Genomic DNA, 25,302 nt, shown 5'->3' with positions numbered 1-25,302 from the left:
TTTTTTCAGGTGCATTATGGAAGTGATATATAGCAAATCTTTGATGTGTGTTTTTAACATTATGCTTTTATAGAAGGCTAACACTGTGTGTGATAAACAGCAAAGTTCAGAAAAGCTAGAAAATCATAGAATCAATCAGGTTGGAAGAAACCTGCAAGATCATCCAGTCCAACCTAGCACCCAGCCCTGTCCAATCAACTAGACCATGGCATTAAGTGACTCATCCAGGCTTTTCTTGAACACCTCCAGGGACGGTGACTCCACCACCTCCCTGAGCAGCCCATTCCAATGCCAATCACTCTTTTTGGGAAGAACTTCTTCCTGACATCCAGCCTGTACCTCCCTTGGTACAACTTGAGACTGTGTCCCCTTGTTCTGTTGCTGGTTGCCTGGGAGAAGAGACCAACCCCACCTGGCTATAACCTCATAAGAACTGTAACACCAACAGGAGAAAATGAAGGAAAGCATGAGAATAAGCCTACTGAGCAACACAAGCACAAGCCATACAGGGCAGCATCTGCAAATGACTGAAGATCTTATGCCTATCCCTGTCAAATCAATGGGCATCTCCACAATGAGCTTAACTATTACTTCAGAGCAAAAAAGGATGCTGAAAATGTCTAGCCTTTATGGAATGGAGCAGATTTATCCACAGGGACTTGAAAAATAAAAGGAATCTTCAAGTTAAACCAAAAATTAGGTAAGGTAGCAACACAGGAGTTTTTACATAGCTTTTTATCACACAAAAAAGACCACAATCAGAAATTTCACAAGAGATTTTGCAGCTGTGACTGAGGCATAAAGTACCTCCAAAACTGAGTTAACCAACTAAAAAAAAAAAGCTACTGGATCAGCAATTTTATAGGGAGAATGCACATTTCTGTTCAGTAATGAAGGAGCAATACCAGCCAAGTAGCTAAACCCAATTAGTGCTGCACCTGCTGTGAGAACAGCTGTGACCTCACCTCCTTACCTACCATAAACACACTGACACTGAAGACAAATTCTCTTATTTCTTGAGACTTTGCATCATCTTCCACACCCTTGCTCTTCCCTTTCCCCTTTTAAGAGATGTTGCAGCTTATTTTTTTTTTACCCTTAGGAAAAATGTTCATCCCCACTTTATTTTATAGAATTACTGGATAAAAAAAAACCTGCAGATGGACATATCTTAAAGAATCAGAATGTGACTTAACAGTCTTAAAAGACTTGTCTGGTTTATGCTTTAGTAAACCATTTCCCCAACAACACCAAGGTTTTGAGTTACACCCTGCTTCCTTTCTTTTAACTTCCCTGTTTCAGAGAAAATGCTTGATGATGTTCATGAGTAGACAAGAAAATCAAATCTCATAGTAGTCTCAGCCAAATTATAGCTTTGCTTAAAGGAAACACATAAAGCAGAACATCTCTGAAGTGACCTCAGGTTTTTCCAACGTAATCATAGAATCAACCAGGTTGGAAGAGACCTCCAAGATTAGCCAGTCCAACCTAGCACCCAGCCCTAGCCAGTCAACTAGACCATGGCACTAAGTGCCTCATCCAGTCTTTTCTTGAACACCTCCAGGGACGGTGCCTCCACCACCTCCATGGGCAGCCCATTCCAATATTAATATTTTATAATATTAAAATATTTTATAATATTTTTCTCATGCAGTTTTTAATCTAATCTATGCTTTATGTAGAGTTTGAATTAAAAACCTCTTTATTCTGCATTTTTTTTCCTAAAAAAAATTAAAAGCTTTAAACCCCCAACTAGTAGCTTATCTAATTGGAGATAAATCGAAGGGCAAGTTTCCCTTCTTTCTAAATATTATTAGAGTAACTGGAGTAAATTCCCTGTGCTAGCAGAACAATATACTCTTCTTAAGATGCTCCAAGAAAATTAGCCTTATGCTTTCAACAGTAAAGATGATTCGAAGTGTAGCATTGGTGACTGCAGATCAGTGAGTGTCATCTTCTAGATTTATAAAACATAAAATTTAATGACAGGAAGGCACTTAAATTGTTACTAGAGCTTGAAGTGTCCAGCCTAGCTCGTGGTTTGTTTGGTTGGGGTTTTTTTTTTTTTTTTTTGGTGGCTCACATGTGCTGAGCTATTTTGAAGCACAACCTGCTTTCAGAAGTTAGTAACAGTTGTGTTACTGGAGAAGAGACCAACCCCCACCTGGCTACAGCCTCCCTTCAGGTAGTTGCAGACAGCAATGAGGTCACCCCTGAGCCTCCTCTTCTCCAGGCTGTGTTCCAGGCCTCTCACCAGCTTAGTCAACCTTCTCTGGACATGTTCCAGTATCTCAGCATCTCCCTTGAACTGAAGAGCCCAGAACTGGACACAGTACTGAAAGCGTGGCTTGACCAGTGCTGAGTACAAGGCAAGCATAACCTCCCTTGTCCTGCTGGTGACACTGTTCCCGATTCAGGCCAGGCTAATATACCAACTACATCTAATTAGTACTACTAGTAACATTCAAAATTAATTCTCTATATGTACAGACTTGTTTGCAACATTCATTTAACCTGACCAAGGCAAACAGGAAAATATTTGTGTAGTCAGGTTCCTGTTCCAATACAGAACTGTTGAGATAAACTATCTGCAATTTGAAGACTGCAATGTTGCTTTAGTAACAACTAAACAGCTTTAGAAAACATGATTTATTAATGACACTTTTAGATTATTTTCAACAGAGTAGATAGTTTTGTCCCCAAATTTATCTAACTGCTTTCATATGGAGGTCAAAGTCAGAGGATTTATATAACAAGGTAGCCCAAATAGTCTTCCTTTACAAATCCATTCTTCAGACTTCAGCCTATGAATAATTGAGCTTCAAAGAACTTGCTCTAAACAAAATTATTGTTATGGAACAGAACTATGGTTCTTACAAATACCACAAACTCTTCTCTCCAGATTTGTTCCTACATGGACAGTGTATGCACTGGGTGAGTTGCCAGCCCATCTGTAGAGCACCCAGTGCCACCACTGTGAGGCAATTCTTAATCTTAGACTGAGGCAAAGGCAGCAGATGGAGGTTCATCAAGAAACAGAGTATCTCCTTCCCTCCTGCCACCAGGCAATAGGAGAAAACCTAAAATGGGGGAGTGGAAACAGGTGCCTGCTCAGGGAGGCAGGCAAAACTCCTCTTAGCCTCCTTCACCTTCCCAGTTGCCCTTACACAATCAGTATGGCCAGGCTACAGAGAAGCAGATAAAGGTCCACCCAGGGTGACTCCACCAGCCCCATGAATTAGAACTACTTGTGTTAAGAAGTATTCTGCCACAAGCAGCACCTCTGTACCTGGCTAGATCATGGAGTAGATCCTCCTGAAAGCTTGCCACACAAGGCAAGTTTTTTTTAACTTCTGGAAAAGAAATAGCAAAAAATATACAGGTTTAGATCTATAAACATGACAACCAAGATGGCAAGCAGGAAACAACTATGCAACATTATTCAGAAAACACACTGAAAAGTAGCAAATGAAAGTGATCAGGCAGAAGCTGTGAAGAAGCATACTTTCTACACATGCTATGTAGTGAAATACTGCAACTGGCAGAGGATGCTGCAGAATTCCCCCTAAATGAGTGAAAGAATTAGGCCACTTACTGGGCAAGGCCTTATTCAAAGATACATGTAGTGGCTCTGGCTCAGAAAGTCATTCAGCTCTAGTCTGCTAAGAACTGAGACTGACCTCAGTATTACTCACCACTGTATCTCTAGACTGGAGGTACTTCTGGTCTGCTGTAGTGCAGCATTTCTTCTGAGCATGCACCTTTTAAGATGCACACATTAACCTGTTTGTATTATTAATGGTAAAAATAACAGCTATTTTTAACAGGTTATTCTATCAAACATCTATTAATGTTTCTGGAAACGAAAACAGAAAAACACACCACAAAACTGTAAACAGAGCTAAGACTTCAGCTCAAGTCCCAATGCCATCCTCTCCATTTTGCCCCCACCTCAAAAAAGAGGTCAATGTTTTTAGCAGCCATATGAAATAACAAAGAATTGGAGATATTTAGGCTGGCATTTCCTGATCAGCATGCCTGAGATCAAATGTTTTGTTTTTCACATTTTCACATTTATTGTTTTCATGTATTTCCATTTATTAAAAATGTAATTAACAAGCTTTTAAACTTGAAAGTAATACCTCAAAAGCTATGGGTTACTAAAATTTATAGCCATTAAACCCATAACTTAGGAAGGAAAGTGTTAGTCTGGATAAATTACATTAAGTTTGCACCATTAAACCATTATGAAGTACAGATAATTTCCAATAGTTTGTAAAGATCTATCAAAGAAGCACAACAATTATCAGCAGCATTCCTTTTAGAAAGCATTCTTTAAGTTCTCTTGGGATTAACACACACTGCCAAAATGCATAAATGGTTTTGAGAATGAGAAATACTTTGCCCAAAAAACCACCACAGTTTAAACAACATACACCTTACAATGCCACCCACGCATTTTCAGCTGTGCGGTACGGCAAGATAGAAACCTTTTTTCCCCCCCCCCCCTTCCTCTCTGCAATATGAATTTTGTATTTCCCACGCAAATGCTGTTGACTGAGAAATGTTTTTACTACATGAAAGCCTGCAGAAATAAGTTCTGTTAAACACAGAAAAAATTCTATAATGTGGCATTTTTCTTAGAAAAATGTTGTGACAAGACTTAGGTGAAACGGATCCATTTCCTTAGGAATTGTTCTCTTTTCTGTTAGCAAGCAGCTCAAATATTTTCCATTTATACGAGATGAATTATGATTTACATATGAAATGTGTAAGTTCTCACATGCCCAGCAATCGTGTTTCCTGGGTTTTTTAACTTTGTATAAGGAAAAGTGACAACTATCACCTCCGTCTTTCCTACTGACGATGCCCAGACTATTTCCAATTTCATGCTCAAAGACTTCAAATATTTTCCTTACTTACTACAGGGATTGTCTTAACCAGATGATTTTGATTCATTATGCATACACAAATGTTGAGCCAGGCGCGTCAAATGACTCCTGGTAAGACAACTTATAATACGAACTGCTGCAACAACTGGATTTTTCTGGACAAACTTTGCTTCTAAGAATGTTAACACTTCAAGCCATGTGTCCCGGGTTTGGGCTGATCCCTCCCCCGGGAAGAAAATTCACAACACAAACCCCCCTCCTTTTTTTGAAAGTCAGGGAAAGATGAAATTGTATTTTCTTATAGTATAAGTATAACAATGTAAAGAGAGATAATAACTAGAGAAGGAGGGAAGGGAAAAAAAAAAATACAATAACCTTAAGGGAGATGGGGGAGGGGTCAAGCGGCCGCAAAGCAGCAGAAGCAGCAGTAGCCAAAACAGCAGCCGGGGAGACAGGCAAAGCTGCAGCAGCAGAAGCCAGCGGGAGAAGGGGGAGAACAAACTGTGCTTCTAGACATTAAGTTCTTGATGCTCCAATGAAATTATATTAATTTATCTATTGTTGCCATTTATGTGGCCTATCCCTGGAATGTTCATCTCTCCCCTATGTCTGAGCTAGAGGATCAGCTCAAACGGCCACACCATGTAATTCAAAACATCTACAAAGATTTGAAACACCTTTCTGATTTCTGATTTTTTTATACACTGGACAACATGTTTCTTAAACACTTCTTTTGTAGAGTTGAAGTCTATGACTTTTAAATCGAATTTGTAGCTGAAAACAGCCAGCCTCTGCTTTTTCCTCTCAGATTCCAAGCGTAACTAGCTCAGGATGTTACAATATTAAAAAACACTGTGAAAAGTAACAGAACAAGTTGACACACTTTCACATGTGACATTTAAAGCTGCTTTCCTGATTTTTAACTCTTGAAGAAGAAAAACACAAAATCGACCCAAGTACTTCCTGAAAAACTTGGTCAAACTTGTTTTGTGTTCATGAAGTTGAAAGAATACACAGCTGCAGAATGCCTGAAGCACTTGTGCTGACGTTTTAAAATTCATGTAAACCTTCTCAGCTGACATTTACATCGCAATGTGAAGTTTCCACATTTATCACCTCCGTCTCAGTAACTGACTTTCAATTAACAAAGTTAAAAGCCAATGTTTTTGAGTCGATAAAGTTGCAATTACAAATACTTGTAACCAACTGACCAAACCACTCATTTTGCTGAGATCGTAATGGTTTTATTCACAAAATAAACAGCTTTATCTCATTGAAAGAAGAATTGAACAGAAAAACTCAAGGCAGTAGTTATAAAAAGGTGGTACTAAAAATCTGGAAAAGTCTGATAAAATTTACAAATGCAAACTTATCACTTTGTACAAAATATCTTTGTTTAAAGAAAAGTTCAGCAACAGATTTCAAAATACTGTTTTTGCCAGCACAGCAATGCACATTTATGTCACGCTCTGGTCAGGTATTATTTTCGTCTGTGTGGGGAGTTCTCCCTTCGTCTGTCCTCGTTCTTTCTGGATTCCCTGTACTGCTCGGAGTGGCGGCTGTACTTCTCCTTCTCCCGGTGCTTCTCGGAACCATTTCTGTACCGGGCTTCGTGTTCCTCCTCTCTCGGACTTGAGTTGTTATGAGCTCGCTCTCGGGATTTGGATCTTTCTCTCTTCCTGCTGCGATGCCCGTTATCTTTGCTCCACTGTCTGTAATTTTCATCATCAGACAAAGAAGCTCTTCTCTCTGCCTTTTTTGGTTTTGAATTACTGTGTTTATTTTCTACATCCTTATTTCTTTCATGGGTTCTATCCTTTCCACTATGGTAACCATCTCTGCCATTGGACTCATCTCTCTGATACTTTGATACATCCTCTCTCCTGTGTGATTCTTTCAGTTTTCGGTGATTTCTTTCTGATTTGCTCTCAGTATCACTTCTTTCCTCTTGCTGCCTCCTTCCTGTTTTCTTTTCAGGGGACTTCCTTTTCCGTTCTTGTTTTTTCCTGGAAACTTTATCAGATTCTCTATTTTTCTTTTGAAGTCTCTTTCTTTTGGCTTTAGGAACATCTGAAATGATAAAAAAATAGGAATAAGGTTCAATGCCAATTTATTACACTTGGTAACCTACATAGATTTATTTCATGTCAGAAGACCTTCATGGGAAGTATCTGGACAAGGGTTTCAAAGCAACAAGTGTGATTTTACTGCTCCTCCCCAACCCCAACCAATCACCTCATGCAATGGGGAAAAATTCACCCATTCTTTCATTGAGCAGGTACTGCTTACTTTTAAAAGCCTGCCTACACTACAGGCTTTTTTTTTAACATAAATTCTTCATAGAAGTGTGAACTGACTATCAACACTAAGATTATCCTCCATTTTTCCTCTATGCTTTCAACATTTCTCAGCAACTACACTATTACTAACAGAAGAACCATATTATAACAAAAAGCAAGGTCACAATGCACCACCTCTAAATCTTAGCAGCATACAAATCAGAAATTAGGAAATGGCCTTCTGCCTTTCATCCCATTACAGTGATCAATGGGTATGGAAAACATGATGCAGCTCAAACCAAAAGAAAACTTCTTCCTCAACTTACAAAAAACTCCAACAAGCCTGGACTTGAATGCAAAATATCACTAAGCAATCGTATCATCGTTAAAACAGAGTAACTCACTAAATTAGAATCTGACATAAAATGTGCAAGCCTGTTGACCCAGGAACTTTTTGTAAGATATACTTCTGTAATTGAACATGGGGACTGCTTCTCCCCAGTTAATTACTTAAAGAGAAACAACTCAAATTTGTACAGATCTCTTTGTCACTGACAAGTATCTATCAGCAGGTCTTTTATCCATTAGCTATCTGCCAGCAATACCTGATTTTTGCAAACCTCTACACATCATTATCCTCTGGTTGAATTGATACAAAAAAACCCAGGCATAGGCTGTAAGATCATACATCAAAGCACTCTGATGAATAATTGTTCTCAGAAAGATCACTTTTCCTAGACTATCCACTCTCTTAAAATCACTTACTTTCTCAATTACTTCCTGGAAAAGCTTATCAGTCAATGGAGACTGAAAACAGCAGATGGGGAAAAACCTCCAGCACTACCCTATGAGAAACAAGAGGCATGCTAAAATAGGTTATCTCACTTGAGATAGAGGTACTGCAGCAATGTAGCAATGTACCTCTGGATCCTTTTTAGGAGAAACAGTGACAGCTTTATCAACAATTTAAGTTTAAAACTAACTTCTGTATTTCTAAACACACACCAGTGCTCGTCTCAGTGGAATAGGCTCTGCCTGTTTGATCTTTATAAAGAACCACTAGGTTTCACACAGCAGTATTTATTGGCAAGAGCCATTTAGAACAACCTTTAATTCACCTTACTATACAAACTATAGTACCATAATAACTTACTCTTTCTAACCACCTTTTGAAAATACCACAGGCAGAAACTGATTCAGCAGTACTTCAAATATCTGAATTATACAGCAGCTGGCTACTGTCATATCAGAACTAAGGCTTCCTAGTGTTATGGTAAAACACAATGAAGCACCAATTGAGACACTTCTAGAGCACTAAGTTTTTTAAACAGTGTCTTCCCTATTATTTAACATCCACCAGAGTGCAGAAGACAACCTGAGAAAGTAAGGTCAAAGGAACAAGCTACTTTGAGAACAGACAATTCTCCTCCTCTGCTGGACCTGTTTTGCTTTGAATGATGTCTCCAGAGAAGTGCTGAGCTGAGCTAGCTGAAAAAGTTCCACACACAAACTGTAAGACAGTAATCTCTAATTCAGCTGTATGGTCAATTCCTACTACGCAGGTTTTCTATTCTCTCTTACACATTGCACTGCTAAAATACTCTTTTTTTTTTTCTTTCTGAAAAATGCTTTTCAACTTTACCAAGTTATTTTAAAGACTCAAAAAGTTGCGAACACAGAAAGACTTGGAGCTGTAACCAGCAATGGACCTCGAACAAGAATACAGTTCTCTCCAATTAGTGTTCTGACCAGAACCAGAAAAACTGTGAAACCAGCCTGCAAAGAACAGATAAAGGACAAACAATAAAATGGAAGGTCCTAAATTTACCAAAATAAAATGTTCATGCTAGCAGACTGCAGACTCAGTTGGTTTGTCACTAAGGACTTCCCTCTCTGGTTCCTATCAAGCAGCTCAGCAGAGCTGCAGCTGTCTATGCAGGGGCCATCTGGCTCTCTGCTGAACCAACAACGCCTTCTCTGACCCTGTTTAACTGTGCCCTCCTCTACTGCTTTGTCGTCATTAATGCGATTAATGCGATGACACACAAATCAGGCTTTGTACAGTCAGACTGCAAGGGAGAACAAAAGGGTATTTCCAAAGCATAAGCAGTTCATACTGCTTTTATTTTATTAATCAACATTTTCATTTCAATGGCACATAATAAATCAAATTAACTCTGAATCAGCAAGCTTCTGTACTATAGAAAGTCATGCTGTGTTATCATCTGCTCACGTTATGTGCAATGGGGGAGACTGCACACACCAACTCATACTAGCATGTACTTTACAGATTAGACAACGCCTGTGACACCCTATGCCCAAGAGAGTGTTTCACATCAGCAGTATAGCATATGATGCTAAACACCACTTAAAATGCACAAAATGACAAAATACTAAGTTGCCAGTAAAAAACAATTCTCCTTTGGAAATTTATGTACAGACAAGGACCTTTTCTCTATCACCACCCAAAGTCTTCCTAAGTTAGCAGAATTAAAAATGGGTATTTGGAAAGAGAATAAAATTTAAACACATTGCTAGAATGTCATTTCTGACCCATGAAGCAGCACATATTCACAGGGAAGGACACAAGTAATATCAAGCTCACTCAGTCAAGCCAAGCAAAAACGAGCTTGTAGACATTAGTCTCTACAGTTCATTGGTAAGCATCCCACAGAGATTATTAATAGGGTATGGGTCTAATCCCTCCATCCTCCACCAAACTGAAATGCAGAACAGGTATCAAGTGTGTAAAAAAAAAAAAAAAAAAAAAAAATCTTAAAATCTACTAGAAAAAAAAAGTTTCTCAAGTATTAAAGTCTCTAAAATGGAACTCAGATTTTCTAAATTATGAAATAAATTTCCATGGCCATAGCTAGTATTTTAAAACCTGCAACTTAAAAAAAGTCATTAAGTTTCATAAAGCAGAGAAACAAATACACTCCACAGATACTTTTTTGTCTCAAAACAAGTAAGTATATATATAAAAAAATAGATGCAAGAATAAAAGAGAAGCATACAGTTACATCTAGTGTTTAAGTACCTGAATCACTGCTGCTGTCACTGCTAGATGAGGAGTCACTGCTGCTGGATGACTCTGAGCTACTACTACTGCTGCTATCAGAATCAGATGAAGAGTCTGTGTCTGAAGACGAAGAGGAATCCGATGACTCAACATCCTGTTTTTGTGTCATTATCATCTTTGGTGCATTTTTAAGATGCTCTCGTAATTCATCCCTAATTAACATTAAAAAAAAAATCCAATTTTAGTTTTTTAAGAGGGAGAGAAGAAAATAAAGATAAATATCAAATCAGAGAAGTGTTCCTCACGTTAGTCCTCCAAGGCCAATAGAAGTGAAGAAATTGATGGCAAAGCGAGTATTCCTTGGGTTATCCCGAGGTAATAATCCCTCAAAGAAAGGCTGCAGTGTTCTGGAGGAAACAAACAGCTAAATTAAAGACCATTCCACTTTAGCACTAATTCTTATTGACATTAATAAACTGAAAAATTGTATGGATCTCCACAGGACAGCAGTTTTCTCTTTACACATTTTTCAATATTTTCATTATTTATATCTGATGTACCTGGTAAAAACTGCCTTGTTTTATGAAACCAAACCTTCTTGTGCACAAAATTATACATATACTGTCAGATTTTAACTACAGAAAGCCTGATTCTGTGAAACCCTGAAGAAACCTGTGAGATCACGATAGCTGGTGATAACAAAGGATAATAATAGGATCAGGCTGGACATGAGGAGGAAGCTCTTCAGCATGAGAGTGGTGAGAGCTTGGAATGGGTTGCCCAGGGAGACAGCTGAGGCCCCATCCCTGGAGGTGTTTAAGGCCAGGCTGGATGGGGCTTTGGCCAGCCTGATCTAGGGTAGGGTGCCCCTCCCCATGGCAGGGAGGTTGGAACTAGATGATCCTTGTGGTCCCTTCCAACCTGACTCATTCTATGATTCTATGATTTGTTTACTAAGTTCAAAGATCTAGGTATCTATGCTGAAATTCCATGTACCAGGGCTCTAAAGTATAGTTTCAAATGTAAGTTTACATGAGCTACTATATTCTTCATCAGACACAGAACCTCAATTTACAGGACGACAGCTCAAGCAGCCAAAAGGAACACTGCCAGGATGCAATGCATTCAATCTTGTGCAAGCTTCAAAGAATGTGCCATTTACGTTGTATTTAAGGATAAGCAACTAATCCTGGAACCACTGTTATTAATAATCACATACTTTTTGTTTTGGTCAGAAAAAGAAGCTACAGTAGTATTTATTATTACACAGATGTAGAACTGTCAATGCATAAAAATGGACATGCACTTGGAAAAAAATAAGATACATCTTGCAAAGTCATGCAGATACTTGACCCAAAACTTAAGAGTAACACGCTCAGCCTAATGGGACTCTGCAGTGACTAACTCTATACATGAACTTACTCCTGAACTACTGCAACTACAAAAATGCAGCCTTACTTGAACACAAGAGTTCTCATCTGTACTTTCTCAGATAAAGAAGCCAATTAAATTCATAGTTCATTTAAATTCATTTAAATAAAGTTACAACTTACACATCTTTTAACCTTGCGTTAAGATTAGGAAGTCCCATATATTCACTGAGTTCCTGAAAGAATATTTTGACAAAAATTCTGCTGGAGGATGTGGTAGTTTCTTCACTCAATATTATACATTCAAGGACCTGAAAATAATTGGTAAAACAGTTAGGAAACACTCTTAAATTTTACCATACATTCTTTCATTGCCCTTCTGAAATAACTAATATAAAGAGTGATAGAAGTGATCTCTCCCCCCCCCCCATCTCAAAAACATAAAGCATGTAATTTCAGGTCAAGGCTTTCTTCTTCAAAGATGTTTTTCTACTGTGTGAACAGTTTCTGATCACAGTTACACCAGTAATTGTTTTAAGATTTCTAGCAGCCAGGAAAGCTTCATATAAAAAAAGTTGTGTGGATTTCTGGAAAGTTAAAAGATTTGGGACTTCAGTCGTAAAGAGGTGAAATGTTTGGACTGACTTTTGTATTCCTGAAGAATGAGATGAGGCTGCGAAACCAGAATAAAATAGTACAAAAAGACAAGTTAGCTATTTCTTCATTTTCTTCACTTCTAATGTCACATTAGTGCATCTCAGAAAACAAGATTGCTTTATTTGTTTGGCTCTTAAATCACAAAATGGCACTATTTTACAATTTCTTATCATTCTGTAAAATGGAATAGCTATAATTTTAAAGGGTTTGTTTTTCAGAGATAGTTCTGCTATTGACATTGCTGATTAGAAGTTCAAAATTCTTAAAAGTACATTCTAATCAACCAATTTCACCTGTAGTCCATAGAATAATAGCTTAAATCATAGAATCAACTAGGTTGGAAGAGACTTCCAAGATCATCCACTCCAACCTAGCACACAGCCCTATCCAGTCAACTAGACCATGGCACTAAGTGCCTCATCCAGTCTTTTCTTGAACACCTCCAGGAACGGCAACTCCACCACCTCCCTGGGCAGCCCATTCTAATGGCAAATCACTCTCTCTGGCAAGATCCTCCTTCTAAAATCAGCTACTTAAGAATGGGAGAAGATGGTAATGATGCACAGGGGACTGAAAAAAGAAGATGCAGCAACACAGAGTTCAACAGTGTCCAAGAAGACACTTAAAATAAACCAAGCTGCCAAAAATACAGGCAGTTCCAATAGAATATTGTATTTTAGTCTATATATATAGTAGAATAAATACTAAAACTAATATATTATATATTAAATCTGAACTCTGGAGATTAATTAATGAAGTCTAGGAGCATAGCTTTTTTTACTTACACTCCAGGGAATTGAATCTGTGTACAGCAGGTGAGCAAACATCTTGGCAACATTCCTCAGTTTGTTTGTTTCCAAACGATGAATGGTATCATATTGTTCTTTGAAAATAGCTTCAAAGGATTCCATATATTCTTTTTTCAACATGCAGAAACGCTGAGAAATCACATAATTTGGGGAAAAAAAAAAAGATTAAACACACAAAAAACCCTACATGTAAGTGACCTAATGTTTCAAGCATCGATCACAAGATTTTCCTTTTAAGTAACCCTTGCAGGAGAAGAAAATCTCTTCAAATGGATAAATTTTATTTCTTTAAGCAGTTTGTCAGAACAAGAAACTCATCTGCATGGCGAAGCAATAATTACCAGTTTTGAACTACAGCAAATAAACAAACTATTTCTTTTACTTCTGCACATGCAGTATTGTCACCTGATGCAACCCCATCAGAGGTAATTCCTTTTTTTCATGGCATCAATGAATATTTAAAGTGAAAAAGGCAGCAGGAAGCACAGAGGTAAGACACTTTGGCCATAAACTTTCCAAAGAACATGGAAATTAAGTTTAACATTCTACTGAATGCATAGATTCATATAGCTTGTTCTTTGTAGCTGTCAGCAGAAGCATTTAAGCATAACATGCTCCCTGGAGAAGACAACTGTTTTATCTTAACCAGTCAGATTTGTTAATATCATAGACAAGGAAAACTTTTAAGTGCAACTAAATTAGCAATTAGTTGCACAAAACCAGAGAGCTAGCTGTTAAGTTAAAAAGACACATGCAAACCACCCACAACCCTGGGACAGAAAGCACTCATTCATGTTCTCTAAATAAAACCTACTAAGCAGCTTTGAATGAAGTAATGAAAGAGCTTCCAAAATTAATCTTCAGCACTACTAAGAGACTATTTGCTGGTAATAATACTTTAACCTCTTTTAGTATCATTCCTTTAGCACTGATTTACTGCTCTACCATAATGAGAAGAGAGAGGCAAAACAAGTAACGATATAAAGAGAAAAATGTGATCTCTTATTCTGCATTCACTATGTTTATTACAACCAAAATGTTATCTCAATTTACTAAATAACCAACCACCTACAGTAACCATTTTCATAATGGTAAAAAGATTATTAGTTTAAGTTTGACACACAAAAGAGAGCAAACTAATAAAATTATCTACCACAGGATAATAAAATGGTTTGAGTTGGAAAGAACCTTAAAAAGCATCTAGTTCCAACCCTCCTGCCATAGGCAGGTGTCCAGTCTCCACAACTTCTCTAGGCAACCTGTTTCAGTGACTCACGACCCTTATGATAAAGAATTTATTCCTAATGTCTAATCTAAATCTAGATTCTTCCCGATTAAAGCCATTACCTCTTCTCCTGTCACCACATGCCTTTGAAAAAAGCCCTTCTCCAGCTGTCCTGTAGCCTCCCTTCAAATACTAGAAATCTGCTATAAGGTCTTCATTCAACCTTTTCTTCTCTGGGCTGAAAAACCCCATCTCTCTCCTCTCTTCACAGAAGTGGTGCTCCAGTCCTCTGATCATTTTTGTGACTCGCCTTTGGACCCACTCTAACAGTCCCAGGTCCTTCTTGTGTTGAGGGCTCCAGAGCTGGACACAGTACTCCAGGTGGGGTCCTGGCACATAAAATCTCAAAACACTTTGTGGTTCATACAGTATAAAAACTGAAAACAGAACTCACCCCTGCCAGTAATCCAAAGAATTTCTCGTATGTTCTTTGCTGAGCACAGCAGTCAAGTATCATATTGCAGAGTTCTTTCTGGTTTAAGAAAAGAAAAAAAAGAAAGTCTAGACAAATTCACTGCAGCAGCAAAAAAGCATCATTGCCAAGTAGCAAAATACTAAACAAAGCCTTACATTGACATGAGCTTTGGAACAAGAGCATTTACTTAAAACTTTATTGGCAAAATCAACAGTTTTTCTCAAAGGATGAATTTCTCAGCTTTTAGACATTATCTGGAGTAAGTATAAACTTCAGACATTCAAACCTCCTCTTCTGCATAAGCTAAATGTATGAGTTAACACACTGTGTAAATCTAAGCAAAAAAAGAGTCAAAACCAATTTACAAACTGACTTCTTCACCACAGTACAAAAAGGAGGTGTAAGATAAAAAGGGAAGGTTTTGAGGGCTTTTTCTGGAGGAGGCAGAGGGTTTGGGTTTTGTTTAAATAGCACCTACTTCTGCATTTATAGAAAATTAAGACTCCCAAATGTCAAAATGGCTTACAAGTAAGCCCTTCTTGAAACTCAAATACAACGCTGACGCTTAGCAGCACATTTCCAAACTAAAACAATCTGTAGATTTTTGCATATACTAATACCTTCAGTTATTCAGCTTTATTTTTCACAAGCTCTGCTTAAGATAAGTGAGCAGAAGGCAGTGCTTCACTGCAATTGCTTCACTGGAGCGGCCCAACAGTTATATTCAGACAGATTAAACTCAGGCCTGGGAGGTTGACATGATTAGACTCTAACCAAAAGTGAGAGAACTTCTCTAAAGAAGCTGGCTTAGGCTCAATCACTCTCTAAAATCACATCTCTTCTTGGCTAGGAAGGAGAAAGTCTATATAGATCAGCCTCCCAAAACTTTTGTGCATCCTCCACCACAACCACCCAGCTCTACCATTTTGCCCTGTTTCCATGGTGGACATGGATGTTACAGCAATACTATAGTAGATGTTCTCTGTTGACAACAACTATTTAAAATAGTTAGCCCCAGTCTTCTTGGAATAGAGGATGTTCCTCCTTGTTCCCCAGTACCATTACACCAAGGTCATTACTAATCATTCCTTGGTAGCTGCTGCCTCTTCCTGTTCCTTCACACATACCAAATTGAAAATCAGCAGGAAACGCATGTGAGTGGATTCTGCTTTGTACCTTGCCTCTAGGACCAGAGCCAGCCTGACAGCAGTGATCTAGGCAAGTACGCAAACATGACTTGAAAAATGCTTCTCCCTCTGACCTGCTATGTATGTTACAGATGGTGGTAGAGCAGTGAATTGGCTTAGGGCACATTCTGAAGCATGAATTAAGACAAGTGAAGCAAACATTTTTATATAAATTAAGAGCAATGAAATACACACTGCTTAAACAGGCCTGCAGTTTTTCCCCTCTAACTTTTTTTAATTACTATTATTTTCTCAGAAGACCAGCTCAGTAGCATTTTATAACCTTCTCAAATAGGCTTTTGGATGCCAGACTGTACCTTTCATTATCACTTTAATTCCTCTTTAAACTCATAATACTGCCATAAAAATACTGGATAATTTCAAGCATTTTGCCCTTTCTGTATCTTACATCAGTTTATTGTAACTATACAACACTTCTTATTCTCCCTTTTGTACCATTCTTCTAAGCACACATTCTGAAAGGAAACATTCTGCCTATCATAAAAACTCAAGACAAATAAAAAAACAACCATGCTGAACAAAACAAACAAACAAAAAAACAACCTCCAAATAATAAGACAGTAACATAGTGAACAGACTTACAGATGTGTTTAAAGGCATTCATTTCCACACCGTCACACTGTATTAGTGTGAGGTATTAAAATGCACATTAAATGTTTTATATTGTCTTGTTTTACAGTAGTGCTGCAGTTAATCTGCTTTTAAACAATAAAAAAGGTAAAGTGCTAATGCTACTGCTAATAACATCAGTAAGACCTGAAAATCAAATTACTTTTCTTCCTCATCTTAAATGTACTTCCAACATTTGTATCCCCTGTGGTTTACAGTAATTAAATATTTCGACATTTTAATTAAATATTACAATGATTTCTAGGAGGCTAACAACAAGCTTTGATGCTTCAAGCTTGTCCACCTGGAAACTTTGCCGTGCCTCGGTCTACTAGGGAGGCGCATTAAGTGTTCTTCACGCTGTAGGCAAGACTCATTGCCTGAATCAGGCAGCCTTAGTGTAAAAACCCTGCTGGTAGGCAACAACAGACTGGACTATGCAGAAGGGATTTACCCAGATGGGGTTAGACCAGGAGAGCCACGTGCTTGCCTGAGAGACCTCAATGCAGCCTGCAAGGTGAGAGAGAGCAGGTTACTGCCACCAGCAAGACATCATCTTTGCCTGCACACCTGCAAACCTCTGTGCCAAGTCTGGAGCCCTGGGAGGACAGCATCCTTCTGAGAAAGAACCAAGACCAGGTCAGACACTGTGCCAGCCCCACCACCCTGCCAGAGTCCTGGGTATTATACCACTGACAGCTCCCTCCAAGTGCTGTGGATAGTGTCTGGAACTATAACGTAGTCCTGGGAACTCGGAGATACCAGTCTGTGAATAAATATTCTAAAACTCTCTTTGTAATTAGAGCTCTTTCCTTTGGTTCTGTTTACTCTGTTTGCTCTGTATTGTGCCTTCTGCTTCAGCAGAAAGGAACCTCTTGAGTCCCCCTGGAAGGCAAGCAGTAAACTGATTCCTGCCTGAGCAGAGAGGTTGGACTCAATGACCTCTAGAGGTCCCTCCCAACCTCTAAAGTTCTGTGATACTGTGAATAACTGCTTGCTTAAGAAGAAACTTGCCCACAAAGACATTCTTGGTAGTGATATTTAACAACTTGACATTAGGCCTAGAGTAACTGTACAGATGAAAAATTGGCAAACTTTAACCTCATTTACTTATTTTTTGTAGAGCTGCAGCAAGTTCACTGGCAATTCCAGCTTCACTTATAGCTTTAAATGTTAGTTAACTCATTTCTGTATTGCAATAATAATGTTTCTGGTAGAAAAAGCCTGTGGCTTTTAATCCATCACTTGCTTTAAAGAATGCAACGAATTTGTTTTGTAGTATTACAGACGATTTATGTACTGTGTTGTTCAACAGTTTTCATAGCATTGACTATTATCACCTTTGGAAAGAGGGGGTGGCAACTCAGCAAATTTTAGGATGTTGTCAGGTTGTGCAGGAAGAAAATTAGAGAGGCAAAAGCCCAGTTAGAACTTAGACTGGCCACTGCTGTGAAGGATGGCTTTTCCTACTAGCTCTTATCCCAACAGGATAATGGCTTAGTTGGACTGTGCCTCAACTTAACATGGCAAGTATCATCTTACTTTTAAAAATGCTAATGGGTAAACTAAGAAAAGACAGAAAAAAATGACTCACATTTTTTCCCAGCTTTACCATTTAGGAAAAGCAAGCACACTTGTGTCCTCTGTGCACACTGTGTGTCCTCTCAGCTTCACTCAAAGGCTATGTTCACTGCTGCTTTCTCACTCCCTTCTCATCACCCATTCCCTTTTACAGTTAGTACATTTTTCCCCTTTCTGCCTTTATTTTTTTGCTACTTCTTTTAAGACTTACATTCAGTTAAGGCTGCAACGTCAGAACTGCCCTCAGAACCTGCCTCCAAGAGGTCTCTTTTACCACTCCCTAGCTGGAAGAAATTTCTACCTTCACTCCCTTGCCATTCACACAGCTCCACTCCATCCACTGCACAAAGAAGCTGAAGCAATCATGAGACATCCCCACCTTGTAAACTAGTATGACTTCTTCAAAAACAAGCACTTGGGTTGCTACAATCATTCAAGGAAGTAAAGGAATTGATTTGCTGGAAATAAACCTAGTAAAGAACACAGCTGATTTAAGTTAGTGTGAAATTGGAATTTCATTAAATTAGTGGCTTTCATTGTGTGCTCTTGCACTGCTTTCACAGTTGGTACATTTTTTCCTCTTTCATTTTCCTCTTTTATTACAGCTGAAGTGTATTTTACTTGCTCTTATTAACCTTAAAGCATTCTCTACAGCTCAATATTTGATTGTATGTAACTATCATGAACATATATATTTTTCCACCATCTCTCCTCTTTCTCTTCTTTAACCATCGAATTACAATCTAGAGCCAAGGCTGGCAAAGCTATGAGAGGTGTTTCAGGTGTTTTTGGCAGCTACTATACTGTATCCAGATGTGTTTGGTGAGCTAATGGCCTATCTTAAGTTTTACTGTCCCTTTATTTACCATTTTTTACTGCAGCTTGGTTTTTGTTTAGAGCAATGCATGCTTAGAGCTGAACAGTCACCAAAAATTTTCATAGAATCAACCAGGTTGGAAGAGACCTCCAAGAGCATCCAGTCCAACCTAGCACCCAGCCCTAGCCAATCAACTAGACCATGGCACTAAGTGCCTCATCCAGTCTTTTCTTGAACACCTCCAGGGATGGTGACTCCACCACCTCCCTGGGCAGTCCATTCCAATGGCAAATCACTCTCTCTGTGAAGAACTTCCTCCTAACATCCAGCCTATACCTCCCCTGGCACAAGTTGAGACTGTGTCCCCTTGTTCTGCTGATGGCTGCCTGAGAGAAGAGACCAACCCCAACCTGGCTACAATAATTCACAGGACACATGGCTAGACGTACTTTTTATCATGCTGCATCAACTCTGCACCACACACATGACTCTGGTCAAGTAATGCACTAAAGCCCTACAGTATCAGCTTCCCTTCCACCTGAAAGCTACACAAGCAAAACTTAATTTTAATTTATGTCACTGGGATAATCTGAGCAAATCCATCTCCTTTAATGCATACATACCTGCTTGGAAAAAACATAGTCAGAATTTCAGCTAACATCTGTTATCAGTAAAACACAAATATAGCATAATTCTGTATGTCCTCTATACCTTATTTTTGTAGACTTCAACATATACCACAACGTGCACAGAAAATGCAATCACCTTCCCAATTGCGTAAGAAAATCATAGTCTGGAGAAGAGAAGGCTGAGAGGGGATCTTATTGCCCTCTACAACTACCTAAAAGGAGGTAGTAGTGAGGCTGGAGCTGGTCTCTTCTCTCGAATTACTAATGATAGGACAAGAGGAAATGGCCTCAAGTTGCGCCAGGGGAGGTTTAGCTTGGATGTTCAGAGGAAGTTCTTTACTAAGCTGGTGGTCAGGCAATAGAACAGGCGGCGCAGGGAGGTGGTGGAGTCACCATCACTGGAGGTGTCTAAAAAAGGATTGGATGTGGTGCTTGAGGCTATGGTCTAGCGATTAAGGATGCTGGGATGAAGGCTGGACTGGATGATCCTGGTGGTCCTTTCCAACCATAGCGATTCATAGTGTTATACTGAGCAATTTGGATTAGTCAAGGACTTGTCAGTGTGAAACTATGACTGGACTGGATCTTGAAGATCTTTTCCAAGCACAGAAATTCTGTGAAAATTGGCTATTTTTACCTCATTAGTATCTTTAATGTCATAAAGATATGCAGTTTTAGAAAACATTTCCTAAGCCCATTATAAATATTTTAACATAAATATCACCTGTCACATTTATAAAGTGCATGCAACCTGTTTTCCAAAACATACAATTAAGCTTTAAGCACTCAAGATAGATCAAAATTAGTCTCAGATTTTTATTTTTCTTTAATTCTGGTAAAATAGATCAGTAGGAGTTGAAAATTTCAAACTCATTAAAAAGTTATATGCATAAAATAATATTATCCAATATCATGCATTTAATTAAGTTCTGTTTCTGTAATTTCATCCCATATAGGTACGGTTTAAAAGACCTCTCATAATCCATTACTCTAATAATAATTATTTCAAATTATATTTTGAATGATCCAACTATATGTCTAGCTGCCTTTTCCTGTGAAAGCTCAGCCTGTTTGTGTGATCCACAAGCCTATCAGGAGCAATTACTATTCCATTCTTCAGGCCATTGAAGAAATCTCAGGTTAGCCAAAGCAACTAGGTCATTCAAACCTACCAAAGTCTTTAACTAAAAACTAAACCAATTTTTAAGTATTCTACGTTATTAACTAGGAGAGAATAAAAGAGTATACTGGTTCCACTATTGGGTCTCTCCAACTTTTAACTCAATATCCAGATTCTGCACGTATACAGCCATTTCCTTATGCTCTGTGTCTTCAGGGATTACATGTCCATGGTGCTGTATGTTGCACAAATTAAAGCTATTGAAGAAACAAGACCAAAATTTTATACCCTAATGTCAGAAAACTATGTGTATCCATGTCACTAGACTTATACTTTAAAACATTAACAACAACAAAAGCAGGGAAATAAAAGAAGTTTGTGCATTAACAGAACTCAAAAATTCTATATACTTCTAACCTCAATATCAGAATTACTGTACTTAATTATGAAAATTCAGATGGATTCAGTATTTCAAGCCCACAAAAAAGTCCTGCTTCAAAAGTCATGAAACCTGCTTGAGCAGGATCAACTTTTGCAGGCAGTAGCAAGTCTGTGAACTAATGGTGCAGCTGCCAAACCTACCAGCTGCAATGGCCTGTAACAAAAGAAACCTGTGAATCTAAGAAATCATCAGCTTGATCAGAACACAATTATCAGCATTACACCATCCTCCTCTATACCAGTTTCCTGGACTACATTCTCACTGAATGTCAAGTCAAAGTAAGTACTTCTGTTAGCTTCAAGACCTGATGCATAAATAGCAAGAGAGACACTGACACCCCCACCTCTCCATCTAGGACTGTTCTGAGCAAGTGTGACTCCATCCTGTAAAAATGAAAGTGTCAAATGCATGCATAATTCTTCCAAGAAGGCCACGCCTTACAGTAATTTTTTTTCAAGTGGAAAAGATAATATCCTGTGACCCATTACTTTTGTCTGGTATAACAGCATTGAGGGGAAGATACTGTTTTAGAAGAGCCTCTAATTTAATCTAGCCAAGTTTTGAGCATCACTGTATGAAAGTTTAATTCTCATCACAATTGAAAAAAAAAAAAAAGGAGCAATAAAAGCCTATCTATCTTAGGCACATTTTCAAAGAGTAAAACCAATGCATGACTGGTGGCATATTTGGTTAGTCAACTCCATTCTGCTCCTGAAGAAGACTAAGCAACGATGTAAGGCATTTCCCTTTCTGCTCTCAGTTTGCTAAGAACACTTAAAATCAAGTATTCTGTAGGCATCTTTCAAGAAAAATAAATTAAAGTTTTAAAAAATTGATATTCCTCAAGTTTTTCTAAAGAAGGATCAATTCTCTACCTAAGCAGTTGGCACTCCTCTATATTGGTATTAATGTGTGAATCCTCAACTTCTTTTGTTTCAACTGAAAACAAAGCAGCTGAAATGGACTCCTCCAGTAACAGAGAACAAGAACTTAATAAGGGAAAGCATAAAGTTGAAAATCTGACATTTTAGTTGAGCTTGCTTGTTTCCTTTCCTCATAGTTCAGAAGCCAGAACAATTATTAATACCACAGTCCTCTAACTCCAGTTTTAATTGATTTAAATGTTCTTTGGTAATGCATGGGATTAATGCAGCTTTAACACAGATAATAACATTAGTTTATAAAAAAGAGAAATAGTTTGCTCTGCCAAGACTGAACATATGCTCCAAGAAGCAACTGTAAAGCTGTACTACAGATTCTCATAGGCTGTAGCACAGTCTACACAAAGCTCTTCAACTTTTGATCTGCAGCTGAAGACTGAAAGATAACTGCATGAATATCAGATGGGAAATGGAATGTGGATGTTTAAGAGAATCGTTTCCTTCTGAAAAAGCACCATTTCAGTTCACGGCAAAGTCTGTTCACCTCAAGCCAGAACACAACAATTTCAAGTTAGTAAATGAGAGACTGCTAACATTCCCCTCACCACTGCAATGCCAAAAGCAGAATTATGTTGTCCTGTTCTCTAGATTATCCATTTGAACCTTAATCCTCTTCTGCGAGTCAGAGCTGTGTGACAGATCCATTATGGGTATTAAGCACGTAAACACTTGTGCTGCACAGCAGTTAATGTAATACAATAATCTGATAATTCAACCACTGATAAAAACTGCTAAATATATTCCCCAACTCAGCCCTGCTAAACCACAACAGAAATCTCTGTACCTAAAGAATTCAGAAACAATTCATCTGCAAGAAAGTTAATACTACATTAGTGACAAAATTGTTGTACATGCCCATCTCAAAACCTGTGGAGAATAGCATTAATAAACCCATCTTTCTTTAATTCTGGCATTAAGCCTTCAAATAAGAAACAGGAAGTCACTGTAAAATTTTACTTATTTTGTACAAAAGTAAGAAACATCATTAAACTACTTCAAACACCCTAGTACCTGCTTCTCGCGATAACCACTATTCATAGCAAGAGTTGGCATAAAGAACGACCTCTTACCTACGAAGTTTTCACTGTAAAAACAACCAACCATGACGTTATCACCTCTCCTACACTCAACCTAAATTGTAGTTTTCTTGCTAACATAAATAAAACTTTGACGACTCATCCAAAAATTCAGCAAACGTTCCAGGAATTTCTCAGGACTAGCTACAGCTTTGAATCATAAAAGTGAAAAAAAAAAAGAGAGCTGAAGATTCGACATCTTGCAATAGAGGTCAGTGAAGCTTTCAGTCAAGCAGATTAAAAAGTGTGTTGTGGTGAAATAAATAATCCTGTGGCGTGTTTTGATAATGAAGGCAATAGAAATCAGTTCAATATAGGGTTCGATCAGAAGATATTAACTTGGAAGGATAAAAGATTATTTTCCTTGTTTAGAAACTGTCAGTAAACACAACCAGAAATTCCTGCTGAAAGCATTTAGGTTTTTATTCACATGGACAGAAACAAAAAAAAAAAACCCTGAGTAACTTTAATTTCTGTATCTATTTTTATTTTCTGCTGTCACACCAATATGGAAACATCATAGCTTTCATCTTTTTGTCCCCACACACATTCCTTCCAAGCTCTAAGTCTATACAGTGACCAAGTCAAACCTCTAACATCTTTAAAGGTGAGATGAAAAGTAATGATGATTATTAGGGAAAAAAAAATATCTGCACAGAGATGCTGCTTCAGGCAATAAGATGCAGTTTAATTATATTAGTTTCTACAACTAGCACTGCACCATAGGTTGAAATTAATCTTTTTAGATAGCTATATATTAGCGCACACACACAAAATGTCAAAATTAACACTTCTGCATTTATTTTGTAAAGCATTTAATTCATAGCAATTATGACAAACTCATAACTACATCACCTCAGATTCCTCTTACTTAATAGGGTGGCGTTTCAACCAAAAAAAATATCTAAGCACCAGAAACTATAACATATAAATTCTTATTCGTCTGAGTGTAGCAGCCTTCAAAGAATGCTATGCATTAATTAAAAATAAATTATACATTTAAATTAAATTTTAGTTAAAAATTCTGATGCTTAGTTAATTTTCATATTTTCCAAAGCACAAAGTGATAAGAAGGAATCTACTGGAATGAGCTGTTAAGGGAACAAAGTAATATTGTCTAGAGACTTGACTAGACAGCTACTGGGATACCCTATTTTGTCTCCTAATTACTTGCTCTCTGAAGAGACATGAAAGTCAGTGGAAGTATTTCAGAGATCAGAGCACTGCTAGCCACAGAGCTACTGTACTCTAAATTAGTGAGCATTGTATTTAATTGATTCTCACCAGTTACATATACATTCAAATAACCCTTATTTTCTTAAGTCTCAGACTTGGGAGTTGTTCTGAGAGACTTGCTACAAAATTAGGAGTAGCAATTTCGGTGTTCGCAGCACAGCAGGAAAAAAAAACAACCCAGGTTTGTGAATTTATTTTTGCATGTGGCATCATCTATGTATTTTTCATTTCTAATTCATAGAGAAAATAGTTTCTCAAAGCTGGGAGAGAAATAAAGCCCTTCCACAGGGTTATGTAACATAAATAAGACCTATTCAGTAAATGAGCAACCTACATATAAAAAATAACACCCTAAATTCATGTGTGCATGTCTAGTTATTTTTATTTGCAGAAAAACAACCAACCAAACAAAACAACAACAAAAAAACCCCAACGACATCCCAAGTCCCAAACAACAAAAAAATATTCCCACTAAACACCTGGCAGCAAATATTAAGTCGAATCTCAAAAAAAGTCTAAGCGGTGAAAGAAAAATCTACCTTTTTTGTGCACTTAGGAGTCAGACTAATAGGTTGGGGCTTTTTCTTCCTCCATTAAATTAATTTCTTCCAAGTAGTTCTTGCTCACAGAATAGCCAGTAATTGACAGAGGCTGCATGGTATTAAATACCAACAGTTCTCTGAGCAGTAACCCAACAAGCAACGTCACACAAGTTAAATCTCTAGCACATATATTCTAGACTGTTCTCCTTATTTTTAACAGAATTGATGTGCTAGAAAACTGAGGGGGTTTCTCTAGAATTCTCCAGGTTATGCTTCACTGACAATTACAATCCTATGTATGCTTACTGTTGCATTTCATGCACAGAATTAAAGAATTACATAAGGAAATACTTAAGTGATCACCTGAATTCT

General features: G+C 37.9%; 1 protein-coding gene across 2 annotated transcripts in view; it reads right to left on the bottom strand.

The window, feature by feature from the left end:
• Nucleotides 1–2,634: 2,634 nt before the first annotated feature.
• Nucleotides 2,635–25,302, bottom strand: part of CWC22 (CWC22 spliceosome associated protein homolog) — a 36,488-nt gene continuing 13,820 nt past the window's right edge. For both annotated transcript variants that reach the window (XM_064161873.1, XM_064161864.1), the window contains 6 exons: nt 14,709–14,786; nt 13,006–13,158; nt 11,747–11,874; nt 10,499–10,600; nt 10,212–10,405; nt 2,635–6,962 (listed from right to left, as the gene is read on the bottom strand). In XM_064161873.1, the coding sequence (XP_064017943.1) occupies nt 6,373–6,962; nt 10,212–10,405; nt 10,499–10,600; nt 11,747–11,874; nt 13,006–13,158; nt 14,709–14,786 (1,245 nt within the window). In that variant the 3' untranslated portion in view covers nt 2,635–6,372. The remainder of the gene's footprint in view (nt 6,963–10,211; nt 10,406–10,498; nt 10,601–11,746; nt 11,875–13,005; nt 13,159–14,708; nt 14,787–25,302) is intronic.

Source organism: Pogoniulus pusillus, chromosome 2, assembly GCF_015220805.1.
Source record: "Pogoniulus pusillus isolate bPogPus1 chromosome 2, bPogPus1.pri, whole genome shotgun sequence".
NCBI classification, from domain to species: Eukaryota; Metazoa; Chordata; class Aves; order Piciformes; family Lybiidae; genus Pogoniulus; species Pogoniulus pusillus.
The sequence above is the reverse complement of the archived record's forward strand: the minus strand, read 5'-3'. Positions and strand labels throughout refer to the sequence as shown.